At 40.9% G+C, this 16,814-nt stretch overlaps 1 protein-coding gene across 9 annotated transcripts in view; it reads left to right on the top strand.

Annotated features, from left to right (window-relative positions):
- Positions 1-16,814, top strand: part of DPY19L1 (dpy-19 like C-mannosyltransferase 1) — a 135,416-nt gene that overhangs the window by 70,303 nt on the left and 48,299 nt on the right. For 5 of the 9 annotated variants that reach the window (XM_073332906.1, XM_073332902.1, XM_073332899.1 and 2 more), the window contains 3 exons: positions 9,145-9,319; positions 12,143-12,242; positions 14,164-14,289. In XM_073332906.1, coding sequence (XP_073189007.1) covers positions 9,145-9,319; positions 12,143-12,242; positions 14,164-14,289 — 401 coding nt within the window. The remainder of the gene's footprint in view (positions 1-9,144; positions 9,320-12,142; positions 12,243-14,163; positions 14,290-16,814) is intronic. The other 4 variants (XR_012157446.1, XM_073332901.1, XM_073332900.1 and 1 more) reach the window with 1 other exon arrangement.

Genomic DNA, 16,814 nt, shown 5'->3' on the forward strand with positions numbered 1-16,814 from the left:
ATAAGTCTGTCTTATTGTGCCTTGTACTGAGCTTAGTTATAGGACAGCACGTGTTACATTTTGTTTTTAAGTATACATTTAATTGCTAGTGCTGGTTTTGTATCACTCTAATTTTATCAGAAATTAATGTTGGTGTATAATCACATTCCATTTTTCCCTGTTAGATTCATTGTCTACATATCAATTCTCAGTGGAAGTTTAGTTTTAGATAGGCTTGAATGTTGAAAGCATATTCTTGCTTTGAAGTTGAACTGGGATGCAAAACAAAGATAAGATTTTTCTAGTTTTAAATCACCTATAATGGAAAAGCAGACCAGATTTCTCCAGATGTGGAATATTTGTTGGAACTGGCTATTCATACAAGTATTCTACATTTTTGAAGGGTGATCCTCACACCCAAAATACAGATTGAGTCTTTAGAACCACAGCTAAATATCTGTTAAATGCATTCTGCCTGATTGTCATTATGTACAGTACACACAGTACTGTAGTATACAACAATATTGTTTTTAAAGGTGTGGTCTAGCAATTTCCAGTGTACACCCTGTTTTCACTTGCTTATAACTTTGCCAAATTTTAACTGTTGAGATGAAATCTTCCATGCCCGAGTGTCTGTCTCAGGCTGAGTTTTGAAAATTTTCGACCAAAAGAGTTCAGCTGTTTACAAGAAAAAGGCTAGCGGAAAATACATTTTGCCCATGTTTAAAAATTCTGGCAAGTTGTAGCACCGCCATGCATTGAAGCAGGGTATTGAAACGTGTCCATTTTGGGGCAGAGTTTGGGGATAAGCCTTTGTATCGGGGATAAGCCTTTTGCCATCTGTCACTGAGGGGCTGCCGCTGCACCCTATCTTCAAGTATGCACTGCCACACCCAGTCTCAGTTAAGGAGATTTATTCTTTTATAACAAAGGTTAACAAACAAACAGAAGGCAGTCTTGAGTCAATACCTGGTCCACAGACTTCAGGGCCACCCCTTCCAGGGGTCTCTGGCTCTCTAGTTCCTGGCAACTTCTTTGCCTCCTCCAGCTCCTCTTGTTGCTGCAGCTATTGGGTTGCTCCTTAGATTTTTAGCAGCAAATCTCCAAAGATTTCATCTTCACTGAGCATGCTTGAGCCTCTGTCAGTTCTTTGTGCTGACCAGAGTGCACACTCCCTCCCTCACAACTCGTGTGTGTGACTGGACTGCACGTGTGCCATTTCCACAGAACAACTAGACATGCCCCAGCTCCTCAAAGCTTCTGTATGTAACAGGATTGCACATACGCCAGCCCCACAGAGTGACAGAATATATTTCAGTGCGTGGTAGCAGGGGCAAAGCCAGACTTTCCCAGTAATGGCTGCTCCCAGTGCTCTGGGCTGGGCACTGGAACTAAGAATGGAGTGTCTGTGCACCTGTCCTATCAATGACCCCCTGTGGGCACTCAGGCAGTGTGGAGAAGGAAGCTGGTCTGATTCAAATGCAGAAGGGACAAAAGCCGGACTGGGGGTGGAAAGGAATAGGAGTCTGGGACTAAGGGTGGTGGAGGAAGAGCAACTATGACTGGGGGTTGGAAGGGAGAGACTGGGACTAAACCTTTGTGTGTGGCGGGGGGGTAATGGGCAGAGGTGATGGATCTGAAAAAGTGTTGGGGTGGAGGGGGAGAACTGGAATTTGCTGGGTGAAGAAACTGGGACTTGGATGTGAACCCTGAGTAATAGAGACAGGGACTAGGATAGACAAAGCGAATAGGACTAGAGCAAGGAGGTGGGGTGGGAAAGGGAAAGGTTGGAGCAGATAGGGCAGGAAAAGCATCAAGCTTGAGGGAAACAGGTAGAAGAGTCTGTGCCCATTAAAGCGCACACACTTCCAGAGCCTGGAATGGAACCCAAGTTTCCTGAATCTCACCATTCCACTGCTGTAAGCAAATCTATGTGAAACGTACTGGCAAAGTGTGTATCTCCTCCCGCTCTAGTGCTGGTCTACATAGTGATTAACAACCTAACTATTTTTATCAGTTCCTCTCTTAGCTTAAGGGCCAGAGGTCTGTGTAGTGGATCTACATGTTCCAACCCTGCTGATGAACCACGTGGGTGTCAGTATGGTATCACATTTGGAATATTTTTCAGTTTGTTTTTTTTAGGAAACCTAGGAAATTAAACAGTAAAAACTGTTAAAAGAACATAATTCAGGTTTCAAAGTCAGTCGCTCCATTAGGAAGTGCCAGTATTAAGGTTACTTATAATTTTAATTCAGCCCCATTGTGCACATGCATTATGATAGTCTTTTCTTTTTTGAGTGATTGCGCATGTCCATTCCACTTCAGGTGCGTGCGTGTCCAGTGCAGTTGTCAGAGATTTTTTCCCTCAGCAGTGCCTGTCAGGGCAGCACAGGTGGCTTCTGTTCCCTCATGCTGCTGTGCAATGGTATAAAGGGCGGCGCCATGCCCAACCCCATGAGACTTCTTACCATCTATGACGGTTGTTGGAGAGTGTGGTCTTACTATCACAAGTCTTTTCCTTGTTTTAGTAGTTTATAGTGTTAGGTAGTTATAGAATTACCTATTCTTGGGTACTGCTACCTCAGCCGGGGCATGACTCAGTCACTGGGTTTTAAGCCCTGCCATTCCAGTGAGTGACCCACACTCCAGTTGTCTGAAGTGTCTTGGGAAGACTTAGGTCCATGTTTTGGTGCCTACCTTGCAGGGATTTTGAGCCAAGGAGGACAGGGAGGCCAAGTTTCTGCTGATGGAGATAGCCCTACATTCATCCTCGGAGCCGTCTCGCTCATAGTGGGTACCAAACACATCTGCATGCATCAGAAGTGCTTCTCGTCATCTTGCTAATTCTTGGGTCCATACTCCTTCTCCAGTACCGAGAAAGAGTCACAGGAAGATGGCATCTAATATCAACAGGGCTGGTGCCAGAGTCAATGGTCTTGCCTGAGCAGATGACTGCTTTGGAGAGTGCAGCGTCTCAGCGTCTCGAGATGATGCCAAGTTTGAACATGTGGTCCTTCAATCTGAGGGTGGGATCGGAGTCTTCCTGAAATGAAATGCACATGTGCAATCGCTCAAAGAAGGAACAAGTTACTAACCTGTTCCATAACTGTTGTTCTTCGAGATGTGTTGAATGTGTCCGTTCCACCACCAGCCCTTCTGTATCGGAGTCTGACTGGTAAGGACTTGGGGAGAGTTTGGAGCAGTTCCACACTTTATACCATCATGCAGCAGCATGAGAGTAGCAGAGGGCATGTGTGCCACCCCAACAGATACCGCTGAGGGAAAAATCTCTAACAGCTGTGCACTGGGCATGCATGCAGCTGAAGTGGAATGGGCATGTGCCACACATCTCAAAGAACAACAGTTATGGAAGAGGTTAGTAAATGTTCCTTATTATGTGACCACTTTTTGTGTTCTTTCCCTTCCTGCATTCCCTTTCCTTGTTCCTTAAACAGGATAGATCTGTTCTGGGGGTTGTGTAGAAAAGGAGGTTGTTGTCTGTAAGACCCTTGCCTTGTTTGTTGCCGAAGTTGGAAGGTGTGTAGTAAGAGTCAAGGAAGATAAAAGATGATCTCATGATTACCAGTTTCATGGAGCCCTGGAGAATTGGCTTCTTTTCTTGCCTCTCTCACAGAGTTCCCATGTGATGCTGGGCAAGTCACATAAATCATATTTTTCACAGGTGGTCACTAATTGTGTCTTTATTTTCTGGGTGCCTGTCTTGATATCCTGGGGTCTGATTTGCTTAACTGCTGCACACTTTCAGCTGGAACTGAAGTTGGTGGGAGCTGTGATATGAACATAGAAAGTGCTATATAATGCTAAGTACCCTGAAAAACTAGGTCCTTGTCTCAAATTGGGCACCCAAAATGAGTGCAAAGTTTTGATCTTAATCTCTCTGTGCCTCTGTTCTGCATCTGTAAAGTGCACTGGCAACATAATTTTTTTAAAGTTTTTTTGTGAGTAATAGTATTTTAACAAAACTTCCATTAAGATTCTCAAAATAGACATTCTAAAGCTGTATCTTCAGGGGTCTGTAAATTAGCAAAACAAATGTCAGTGTATTGTAATTTGAAATAAAAGTTGCCCTTTGAACCAGAAAAGCAATAAAATAAATATTTAGTCTTTTTTTTTCTGTCTCTTCCTACTTCTAATGTGCCCATCACTGTGATATGTCTGTGGTGGTTAAAGCATTGATTCATAGTGAATTCTGTACAAAATAGGCCTAAATTCTTCTTCATTCTTCCCTTATTTTAGTTGTTGATTTCTGTTACCCAGGAGAATGCTGTTGGGCTCTTTTGCTGCTTTGTTATTGTTGGAAAGCCTGTGTAAACGGATGGATCTTTATATCTTGCTCAAATCTTGACAAGACTAGAACTCTTCCATTACAGCATAGGAAATGTGTGCCACAGTTTAGGACCTTCTGCTACACCTTAACCCAGAGTGCAACTCAGGGGCTAGTCTGCTGTAGCCCTCTGGTCAATCATAACTACTCTGGTAAGTCATGAAGGGAGAAGTGGTCTCAGAGAGAAAAAACAGTACTTTGAAATGGATGAAGAGTTGAATGAGGAGCTATTTAGCATGCAAAGTACTGGTGAGATGTAGACTCTTTAGCCTTTTTGATTTAGTAGATGAGTTGATTTAGTAGTTGAAGTTTTCATGTGATAGTTGCCCTCAGTACTAGAGCGAGAGAACTACAGTAATTCAGCCCGGATCATTGTGGGTTATGTTACTCCACCAGAGCAAAGATCTCCTTGTAAGTTGAAAATGAAAGATAGTATTTCTGATACCATTTGACTATTCAGGAGCAATGAGTCCAGCAGGAACACCCCCACACCTTCACTTGTTTGAACACTGGGAGGATGAGCTTAATAGTATCTTATTAATATCAACAGCTTTCGTGATTTAGTTTATGCCGGTGGTTTTCATCCAGTTCCAACTTCCTTTGAACACTGAGACAGCTGGGAGCTAGCATTGTTTGCACTAGATAAGATGTGCCTGTAGAGATGTCATCAGTTTATTGATGTAGTCACTTACTGTTTCCTTCACTGGTAATAGTAAGAATGAAGCCTGCAATGCTCCACAGGTGGTGAGAACCACCAAGCAGCTGCCCATCATGACCATCTGAGATCTGTTGGAGAAGAATGAATGAAGCCAGCAATGCAACCCTATCAGCTTTTTAAGTTTTTCTTTTTCTTTTTTTAAAAATTTAATGGTTGGAGAAAAGACCAAGATTATTTATATTCATACAAGTACAAAAACATTTCTGTAGAATCATCTTCCCCCATTTTCCCAAAAACTTGAAAATGGAGACAAAATTCATGACATGATATTTTTTTCATATTTTTTAAAACTCTGTAAGTGCCTAATATATTACGTTCTGCCCTTTCCTTTCCTTGTATTTTGCTCATACATTTGATAAAATTATGAACAACCTCTTAAAAAAATAGCATAAGAAAAAAGAGTTCAGATACATAAAGGAGACCAAGAGAAATTGGAGTTGGGGCTGCGGGAGGAATAGCTATTAAAGCCATGAAAATAGGGTACATATTGTTTTCTTAGAATGTAGTATTTCATTTTACACTTAAACAATGTCCAGTCAGTTAGGACTTCCTTTTTCTTAAATCCACACTCTATACAAAGAGTGCTATTTTTCTTTTGTCAGATTCACAGGAATAGTTGTTTGGTCTTACTGTTCCACATCTTTAAGAAATTATTAACAGATCTGTTTAAATTAGGGCTGTCAAGATATTAAAGAAATTTACCGCGATTAATCGCACGATTAAAAAAATTAATCGCATTAAACAATAATGGAATACAATTTATTTAAATATTTTTGGATGTTTTTTACCTTTTCAAATATATTGATTTCAATTACAACACAGAATACAGAGAGTATAGTGTTCACTTTATATTTATTTTTGATTACAAATATTTGCACTGTAAAAACAAAAAAATAGTATTTTTCAATTCACCTCATACAAGTACTGTAGTGCAATCTCTTTATTGTGAAAGTTGAACTTACAAATGTAGAATTATGTACAAAAAATAACTGCATTGAAAAATAAAACAATGTAAAATTTTAGAGCCTACAAGTCCACTCAGTCCTACTTCAGTCAATCGCTCAGACAGACAAACTTGGTTACAATTTGCAGGGGATAATGCTGCCTGCTTCTTGTTTACGATGTCACCTGAAAGTGAGAACAGGCATTTTCCTGGAACTGTTGTAGCCGGCGTAGCAAGATATTTACATGCCAGATGTCCTTTCATCTTTAACCACCATTCCATAGGACATGCGTCCATGCTGATGATGTGTTCTACTCGATAAAGATCCAAAGCAGTGCAGACCAATGCATGTTAATTTTCATCAACTGAGTCAGATGCCACCAGCAGAAGGTTGATTTTCTTTTTTGGTGGTTCGGGTTCTGTAGCTTCCACATCTGAGTGTTGTTCTTTTAAGACTTCTGAAAGCATGCTCCACACCTCATCCCTCTCAGATTTTGGAAGGCACTTCTGATTCTTAAACCTTGGTTTGAGTTCTGTAGCTATTTTTAGAAATCTCAGGTTGCTATCTTCTTTGCATTTTGTCAAATCTGCTGTGAAAGTGTTCTTAAAGCAAACATGTACTGGGTCATCATCCAAGACTGCTATAGCATGAAATATATGGCAGAATGCGGGTAAAACAGAACCAAAGACATATAGGTCTCTCCCAAGGAGTTCAGTTGCAAATTTAATGAATGTATTATTTTTTAACGAGCATAATCAGCATGGAAGCATGTCCTCTGGAATGGTGGCCAAAGCATGAAAGGACATACGAATGTTTAGCATATCTGGCATGTAATACCTGCAACGACGGCTACAGAAGTGCCATGCAAATGCCTGTTCTTACTTTCAGGTGACATTGTAAATAAGAAGCAGGCAGCAGCACCTCCTGTAAATGTAAACAAACTTGTTTGTCTTAGCGATTGGCTGAACAAGAATTAGGACTGAGTGGAATTGTAGGCTCTAAAGTTTTACATTGTTTTGTTTTTGAGAGCAGTTATGTAACAAAAAAACTACATTTGTACGTTGCACTTCCATGATAAAGAGATTGCACTACAGTACTTATATGAGGTGAATTGAAAAATACTGTTTCTTTTATTTATCATTTTTACAGCGCAAATATTTGTAATAAAAATAATAATATAAAGTGAGCACTGTGCACTTTGTATTCTGTGTTGTAATAGAAATCAATATATTTTAAAATGTAGAAAAACATCCAAAAATATTTAATAAATTTCAATTGGTATTCTGTTGTTTTAACAGTGCGATTAATCACGATTAATTTTTTTGAGTTAATTGCATGAGTGAAATGCGATTAACTGACAGCCCTAGTTTAAATCAAATATTCTCTTTCCTGCAGCAGTTAGCTAAATGTTTGTTCTCTGCAAATTTAATTGAACTGTAGCAAAACAGATTTTTTTTAGACAAACTTGTGCATGTGTTTCAATTTTCTGTAATTTCCAATTCACTCCTAAGCCTTGCTCTCACACAGTATGCTCATGTCTGTCTTATTTAAAGTAGATGTGAACACAGCAAAGTTGAAAGCTTAGGTACTGTTGTTTGTAACTGGTAACTAATATTGCAGTGTGTTACAATTTAATTACCAAGCAAGTATTCCTGAATTTTAAACAACTGCCTTGTTTCTGCTTAGGAGTTTACAGCAAGATAACTATCATGCATTAGTTATCTCACTGTAAAAACCCCCCCACCTTTTGAGGTTTTATCTTCACTGACAGTCTCCTTCCTACTACTTATCTTGGGGACTAGATTAGATGGTCCAGATCGCTTGCTGTTCTGTCTTATGTTCCTAAATCTTTGTAAACTGTTTTCACCCTTACCACTCTCATAATTGCTTAATCCTGACATCCATCCCACAGATATCAAATCCTCCCAGAACCTTATTCTAGACAAGGCTGGACAATCATTTAGTCCTGACTCCCCTCTAATCCTAGTCGGACCAAAAAGCAGTTATTCCGTCCAGTTCTTTTTATACATATACAGCCAGATTCTTGAGTTTGCCTGAGCTATTCTTGGCTGAGAACCCAATGGGGGAGGCTGAAAGCCACTCTTACACTTCCTTGGTCTTGGAGGTAGTGCGAGGTCTTCTCATCCCCTTTGTGTAAGGTAGGGCAATCTCATGTCTGCTCTAATCTATGCTGGATGCAAGAGCTCCTAGGGCCATTCCAGTCAGTGTAAGGCATGTCAGCCATAATCTTTTATAAGATTATGTCTTATCTTTTATAAGATTATCATAATCATAAGCCGCCTCCTTGATGCATGAGAAAAATGCTCTAGGAAGAAGCTAGACTCCATCTGTCAGACTTACGTACTAAGCCCCAGTACCCTTGCTTTTTTAATTCAGAAGTTGCCAATAAAAATTAAGGGATATGTTTTGTGGGTACTTGGGGGGTTAGGGAAAGTGTGGCAGGGATTGGTTGTCCTTGATCAAGCAAAACAATAGAGCAGTAAAACAGAATTCCTGTTTCCCTACACAATACTCATTTTACTGAGATGTGCACTTCAAAGTCTGCTTCAAACCATTTGCACTGTTGTTCAAACAAAGCCTATCTCTTTCAGTGTGGGAGAGGGAAAGAATAGATGTGATGTAACAGTAAATTTCTAACCATTAACTCTTTCCTTTCTGATTTGCTTCTGGGTTCTTAAAAAAAGTTGACCTTCCCTGTATCTTTTTATGAAATACATTTAAAATGATCATAAATATACTGAACTGTTCATTTGACAAGAATATAAAATACTACATATGTGAGATTTAGATGACATTGCTGAATGAACCTTAACTGCTGCATTCCCTGACTTTATGATCACTGAAAATTTAAAGTTGCATTAATGCATATTTTCTTATTTTATAGTATAAGAAAAGTAGGAGCAGCATACTCCAGTGGAGTCAACTTAAGTGAATACTTAAGGTCTTAATCCTACTCTCACTGAAGTTAATGGCAGAATTTCCATTGACGTCAATAGGAGCAGGACTGGGCCCTAAAAGAACATCTGTGATTGATTGTAATATGTGTGACAGGTTCTACTGGAGAAATTAAAATCATAAGACATGAATATTGTATAATACTGTAGGTATTTTGGAATTAACTGGCTTTTATATTTCAGTTGTTTGGATGGCTCTTTGGCAAAATTCAGCCCAAAACATTGGTCTTTGCTATTTTAGCAATAATGGCAATAGAGGGATCAGCAAACCTTCAGAATCAGTGGAACATAATGGGAGAATTTAGCAATTTGCCACAGGAAGAACTTTTAGAATGGATAAAATCCAGTACCAGACAAGGTAAACTATTTAGTTGTGTGTGATGATTTCCTTATTTGAGCTGTAACTGAAGGAATTTTTAGCAATAATCTGTCAAAATGCAGTCAGTCAGGAGCAGTTAAACCTTATTAGATGCTGGAATTGAATCAAGATTAAGCCAATTAAAATGCTAACTGCATTTTTCAAAATACTATTGTGCTATTACACATATGGTTTTTGACACAGATTAAATTAAACAATTTTTTTAACTAACATATTTGGAATGCTGGGATACGTTCCTTGTATTTCACTTATGTTTAAGTGAGAATCCTCTGTTCTGCAAGTGGCAGACATGTATTCCACTCAGGTGCACCAAAGCCAGAGAATTTTTCTTACAGGTAACTGTAGGTGCTGCACTTGTGTCCTCTGACCCCTTAGCTCCTCCTCAGGTTATTTAAAGGTGGTGCTACCCTGACCACCATCAGTTCCTTCTTGCCATGCATGGCTAGAGTTGGAGCAATCGGTGTGAGAGTTTACTTCAAGCTTCTTTATCTCAGTCTTTCTGGGATTTTGTTGTTGATATCCAGCTCCAATCAGTCGACATCTCACCGCATGGATGCCGCATGGTTAGATCAGAAGGAGCACTGTTCCACAGCTGTTCAACAGGTTCAACTTAGTAGTAGAAAGTCCTTTCGTAGGACTACATATTTGGCTAAGTGGAAATGTATTTCAACTTAGTTCTTGTCCCCAGGGAGTTCAGTTGAGGCAAGCCTGCATTCAGGACATTTTGGAGTTCCTATTATACCTTCAGTCCTGTGGTCTGTCTTATCAGTTCGTTGAGGGTCCTCTGAGCAGCAATTTCAGCATTTCATCCTCTATCCAAGGGAAATCAGTTTTTCAAATGCCATTGTAGCCAGATTCATGAAAGGGGTCACTCGTTTCTTTCCATTGGTAAAGGAAGTGATTCCTCAATGGGACCTTAGCACTCTGTTGGCTGCCCTGATGGGTTTTCTATTTGAGCCCCAGGCAATTTGTTCTTTGTCTTTTCTACGCCAAAAGACAGTGTTTCTTGTGGCCATGACTACTTCAATGAGGTCCCAAGTGACATCCGTTGCATTTCTCAGTGATATTTTAATACTGGACATTTGCAGGGCTGTTGTTTGGTCTTCCATACATAATTTTACAAAGCATGATGATATTCTGCAAATTTTGGGAAGGCAGTCTTGCAGTTGCTCTCAGAATAGACTGTGAGCCACATGTCCTGATAGTGCTGGTCAGTCACCTAAGTGAAATACATGTCTGCACTCACTCAAAGAAGAAAGGACAGTTATTTTAATGTGCTGTTACTGTTCCTTTTGATGTGGGTGCAGATGTGTATTCTATGACACACCCTCTGTCCCCTCTACATAGGAGTTTCAATTCTTGATGTTTGGTGTGCTGAGAGGGAGGTTGAGGCAGCACTGCCCCTAAATAACCTGGGGGGGGGGGTCTAAGGAGCTAGAGGATGTGTGCACCGCCTCTACGGGTACTGCTAGGCAAAGTTCTCTGGCTTTGGTATACTGGGTGCATGTCTGTACCCACATCTCAAAGAACAACAGTTAGTATAAGTTAGTAACATCTTGTATGCCTTTTTTCTTGAAGACAATCACATTTTGGCTAAAACCTCAGTATAATTCTATTCAGAAGAAAAAAATTCCTAAAGGAAAGTTCATTATTTGTCTCAAAAGTTTCTCCTGAAATATGATGAACATACTTTTTGAAAATGCTTGTGTTCTTAAGTGCAACAGCATTCACGTACTTGGGTATCGTTCATGCAGTTGGAGCCATGTTTGTGGACCTTTGTACATATACAGTGCTCAGTTGACTGACGCATCATGATCTAGTGGATAAAATACTGAGCTGGGACTGAGGAGACCTTCATTTCAGTCCTAGCTCTCAGTGACGTGCTGCATGACGTTGTACAAGTCACTTGGTTCTGTTTCCCCTCTCTATTAGTTTTATAAGCTCTTCTGGACAGAGGCTGTTTTTTACTATAATTTTGTACAGAGCCTAATACTGTTGGGCTTCAAACTTGTTTGGGACCCCTAGGCACTGCTGTAGTATCACTAATAGACTTAAATGGACTCAACATAAATTGTAGGGTTCTATCCACATGGATCCATATGCAGACTTGGGCTTTGCTCTTCATTTCATCAGTAGAGCACGCCCTATTCATTCTAGGGCATGTCCCTGTTTGTTCCTCTCCTGTTGTTCAAAGGTAGACGGATAAATCAGAAAATGAGCTGCTTCTCCGTAAATAGATACTTTCACTTTTATAACTATCTGCATGCACTAAGGACTTATATCACAGTCAGGTGGGAAATACTTGGGTGTACATGCATCAGAAATCAAGTAAAAATCGACACTGGCATGAATGTGTCAATATACAGATTCACGACCAAAAAGACTTAATAAAATATATTAAGTCCACAAATTTAATAGTTTAATTCCTTAAGACTGATACAGTACTCAAGACTTTCCAAAATGACCAGTGATTTTTGCATGCCTCGTTTTGGGTGCTCAACTTGAGTTGCTTTAATAAGTCAGATTTTTTTTTCCAGAGGGTGCTTATCATCCCAAATAAATAGTTTTGAAAATCCTTGGCCTTTGTCTTTTGAGCATCTCTTCACAGGCTATTTGAACCAAGCTTTCAGAGCAATTAAATTTAAGGATTTATTTATTTATTTATTTTTAAAGTGCAACAGATCTCTCCGTCCTTACATTTATTCTGTTGTATTGTCCTGGTTTGACTATTTGAAACTGAATCTCTTCTCCCCTTTTCTTAATTATCCCTGCTTTAAATAAGTCTTTCATTATATATTACAGATGCTGTTTTTGCAGGAGCGATGCCTACAATGGCTAGTGTCAAGTTGTCTGCCCTTCGACCGATTGTAAATCATCCCCATTATGAAGATGCAGGGCTGAGGTAAATTTCAAAGTTCAGTTTTATTCCTCTAACATTAATTATTTTAGCCTTGCGATGTACAACAGGAATGATCATCATGTTGTCTAGTACAATCTTTTAAAAACCCATGAAGTTCTAGGTCATATTTTTATTTGACTAATCAACATTGTTTTAAAATAGTCATCAGCAAGTTGAAGGACAATAGTCCATTGTGGGATAGAAGTAGTAGAGACACTGTAATGGTTCAGACTTAAGGCTGGTCTATGCTAAAAAGTTAGATCGACTCAGCTGTGTCGCTCAGGAGTATGAAAAATCCACACCACTATATGGCATAATTAAACCAACCTAGTCCCCAGTGTAGACAGCTCTAGATCAACAGAAGAATTCTGCCGTTGATTGAGTTACCGCCCGTTGGGAAGGTGGATTACCTACACTAACGGGAGAAGTCCACGCATCAGCATAGGTAGTCTCTACGCTGAAGTGCTACAGTAATGCAGCTGCAGTTGTGCCACCGTAGCATTTAAAGTATAAATATAGCCTTAGTAATCAAAAATATTGTGTAATTATGAAGTCTGAAGCAACATCCTGCTACTAAATCTACCTCTTGTTGCTCTGTTTTCCCATGGCCCAGTGAACAGACAAGTTCTCAAGATTGCAGGTTTTACTTAGTTATTACTGGAAGCAAGGGTTGTGTTTTCTTGAAATATTAAATCCATATTATTTAAATGTTGATTATTAAGTTAAGAACTTCTTTTATTAAGACTGATTGAAATTCAAATTTTGCACAGACTTTTTTGATCAGTTCATTTCATATGGCATTTGACGGCTTAATTTGTTTTCCTTGCAGTTTTCGGAACCTGAACTTTTTGTGTAAATTGGCTTCTGAAATTCATTTATTTAAAAAGTTTTAACATCTTATCCACAAGTATCATTGCAACAGTCTTCAGCAACTCAAGTTTGTGGAAAGAGGGTAGGGGAAGGGGAGCACACAGATAGTGCCACATGTTTATAGTATATTTCTAGTCACATGTAAGATCCAACTATAATCATGTTGCTCTCTGTCTCCAGACAATCCCCTTCAACTGTACTTGGTATCAGAGCCTTAATATTTTGGGACAAGTCTGCAAAACAGCTATTTGCCTTACTTCCCCATCCCACAATCATATGAGCACTAGACTGACAGGATTTTGTAGAGAATATTCTAAATGATTCACTGCATGTCTTCAGACTTTCACCAACCTTCTCTTTTACAGGACAAATAGAATTCTATTAAGGTTATTATATGATTATGTACATTGCTTCAGTGCATTGACAGTAGATCACAATGCCAGGCTTTCCTTTTTAGTGATTCTGCTCACCCTTTCTTGTCTTTAAACTAAAATCATGTTTTGTTCAGGCTAGTGGGAAATGGAAAGAAACAAGTTCTGTTTTTGAAGTTTCTCTCTTTACAAATCGAAGGAAGTTCACTTTCCTGGGAGGGCAAACGGGTCCACCAGGAAATTCATCTTGTTTCTCATTAAACCAGAAGAAACATAACCCACTTCAGTCAAAATCTGTGGAATGAATCTGAGTGAAGTTAGAACAAAATGTCTGGAACTGAATCATCTAAAATATAAATGTGTCTTAAAGACCAATTCAGTAGAAAGTCGTTGCTTCTCTCCCACAAGTGATACACAGTCAGTATGAAATAAGAAGCTGCAGTGTTTCCTGGTGCCATGTCTTAAATAGGAGGGCAAATAACTTAAGAAATGTTAAACCCAAGTACTCTAACATAAATATAATTTTATTACATGCTTTTCTTACAAAGCGGTCTGCCTTTTTTATACAATCCCCCTCATTATGGTATCTCAGGCTGGCTATTTTATTCATCCTAAATAATTTGGTTCTCCCCACCCTCCCATCCTATTTCCTAACAGCTTTTATGGATTTTTTATTTTCAAAGGGCCAGAACTAAAATAGTGTATTCCATGTATAGTCGAAAACCAGCAAAAGAAGTGAAAAAAGATTTGTTAAAACTAGGAGTGAATTATTACATCTTAGAAGAGTCATGGTGCATAAGAAGAACTAAGTAAGTATTAGTATTCAGCATCAATAGTCTGTCCAAAGTATAGCTGAGGATATACTGGATCTTGTCTTTGGATTGTGGAGATTGATGAGAGAATTACGGTAACTGTGTCATTAGAACTTGCAGATTTATTTCACATTTAGCACAAGTTCTTAAACTGTATGAATTGAATTAATACAGACAGAGCCAGGCTCTCTATCCACACAAACAAAATTAGGATGTGTGAATAGAAAGATAGACTTTACAACCTTTACAGTCACTGAGCCTCTTTATGTCGGGGTATGTTGTTCAAATATACCCACAGGTATATGAACATTAGGTATTAGATAATTTGTGTTTGATATGCAGTTTGAATTTACATTTATCCTTAACCATAATTAAGTACCAGAAACAAATTTGGGCCCAGATCCTTCAAATACACAAGTAACTCTACACACAGTAGTTCTATTGACTTCATTCATATGTGTAAAGTTAAGCTTGTGTGTGAACCTTTTAGGATTATAACCTTAAACATAATTGTAGAACACAATTAAAGTTAATGCAGAGCAAGCAGATAGCTATGCTGTGAAGGCAGTTGCAGATGTGTATGTGTAAGGAGGTCCAAAGATGTTGAATTTTTTCTGCAAAATGCTAATTAGGCATGGAAATGAAATAGATGTTACAAAACCCAAACAAGACTTTTTCTGACTATACGCTTTTTTCTTTGATTTTGTAATATAATTTCTTCTTTGAATGCTTGCTCATGTCTGTTCCATTCTAGGTGTGCGCACGGTTGTCGGATATTTTTGCCTTACCGGTATCCGTAGGGTCGGCTGTGGCGCTGTCTTGAGTGCCGTGCTTATGCGTCGGTATATTAGGCACCGCCAGCTCTACACCCTTTCAGTTCCTTCTTACCACTCATGGTGGTTCGTCAGAGTGCCTTTTCCTTGCCTAGCAAGAGCTATCTGTTTCGTTTCTACTGTCTTCAAGCCTTAGGGCCTTGTAAGCAGTTTGTTTATAGTAATCAGTGTTTAAGTGGTTGTTACGTAGTGTAGTTAGAAGTTAGAGTCCCAACGGGGACTTCGCCCCAGGTGGAGCGTGCCCCAGTCTCCAGATTTTATACCCTGCTCTGACTGCAACAGGCCTATGCTTGTAAGTGACCCCCCATAGTAGCTGCTTGAAGTGCTTGGGGGAATCGCATGTGTCACAGCTGTAAGTACTTTCGACCAGGACGCAGAAACAGCATGACATCCATTGGACGGCCCTCCTCATGGAGGTTGCTCTCCGCCCGGCGTCGGAGCCTTCCTGGCCAGACTCTGCCCCTAGCACTTCAGCCTTGGTGCGTAGTGCATGCCCGGCACTGGGTTCTGCCCGGCATTGCTCTCCATCACCGGTGCCCAAAAAGAAGTCCAAGAAAGACTGCTCCCCAGTACTGAGCAAGAAAGGCCATGGGGTATTGTGCAAAGGACCCAGTTCGGGCCACCCACCCACACCAGAGCCACATGGATGTGCCTCCCCAATGGGGGGCCCTAGCCCCCCAAGGGATCTGCCACCAACTCCCAGGAGCGGTTGGGGACCCAGGCCTATGGCACCTTCCAAAGCTCTCCTGGCACCCAGAGAGCAGAGGCCTCTATCAGCATCGCTGGCACCATGTGCATGGATATCATGCTGTTTCTGCGTCCTGGGTCGAAAGTTCTTACAGCTGTGGCCACAGTAAGCCAGCTGTCAAGCCCCCCAGAGGGCAAGTGAGTGTCGCCAATCGCCAGAGCCAAGACAATGCGCTCTGTCTCCACGCTGCAGATCTCCAGCTTTGCAACGCAGGTGCTTTGCAGGTCGCCTTAGATCACCGGCACCATGATTGCGGTCTCTGCCCTCTCCACGCAGATCCCCTGTAGGGAGGCGCCTGTCACCGTATCGTTGGCATCGTTCATCCTCTCACCGGTCATCTTCTTGGCACAGATCCCCGTCCCCTGCACCTTGGGAACAGTCTCCATCGCAGTACCAGTCCCCCCATCCCCGGTCCTCATATTCAAAATGCAGGCATCGACAGCCCCACTGTGGTCACCGGAAGGGGATTCCTCTGGCACAGAGAGGGAATTCAGTCCCTCACCGAGGCATCACTGGCGCGATTGGGCACCCGAGGCTTCATCGACCTCTGCGATGCCATCTTGGCCACACAGACAGTGGCCGGCACAGTGGCCCTACTGGAGTGCGTGGGGCATGCCTGTGATGCCGATGCCCCCTTCGCACCATTAATTGGCTGCCACCTCGGAGCAACAGCAGGCGGCACCAGGCTTGGTGCGCAAAGTGCACTCAGAGGGCAGGGGAGAGGAGCGAGTGCCCACCCCAAAACCCTCTTCCCCCATGGAGGATGATGTTCTGGAGCCTCCCTGGTGGTCCAGTCATCATCGTCATTCCCGGATGAGGTGGTGCAGGGTCCTCAAGTGCCAGGCTGCCGGACAACTTCAAAGAGCACCAGGCCCTGCTTCAATGGGTGGCCGAGAACTTGGGCCTAGAGGTAGAGGAGATGCTGAACAGGTGGACATCCT

This window comes from Lepidochelys kempii, chromosome 2 (genome assembly GCF_965140265.1).
Source record: "Lepidochelys kempii isolate rLepKem1 chromosome 2, rLepKem1.hap2, whole genome shotgun sequence".
Lineage (NCBI taxonomy): Eukaryota > Metazoa > Chordata > Testudines > Cheloniidae > Lepidochelys > Lepidochelys kempii.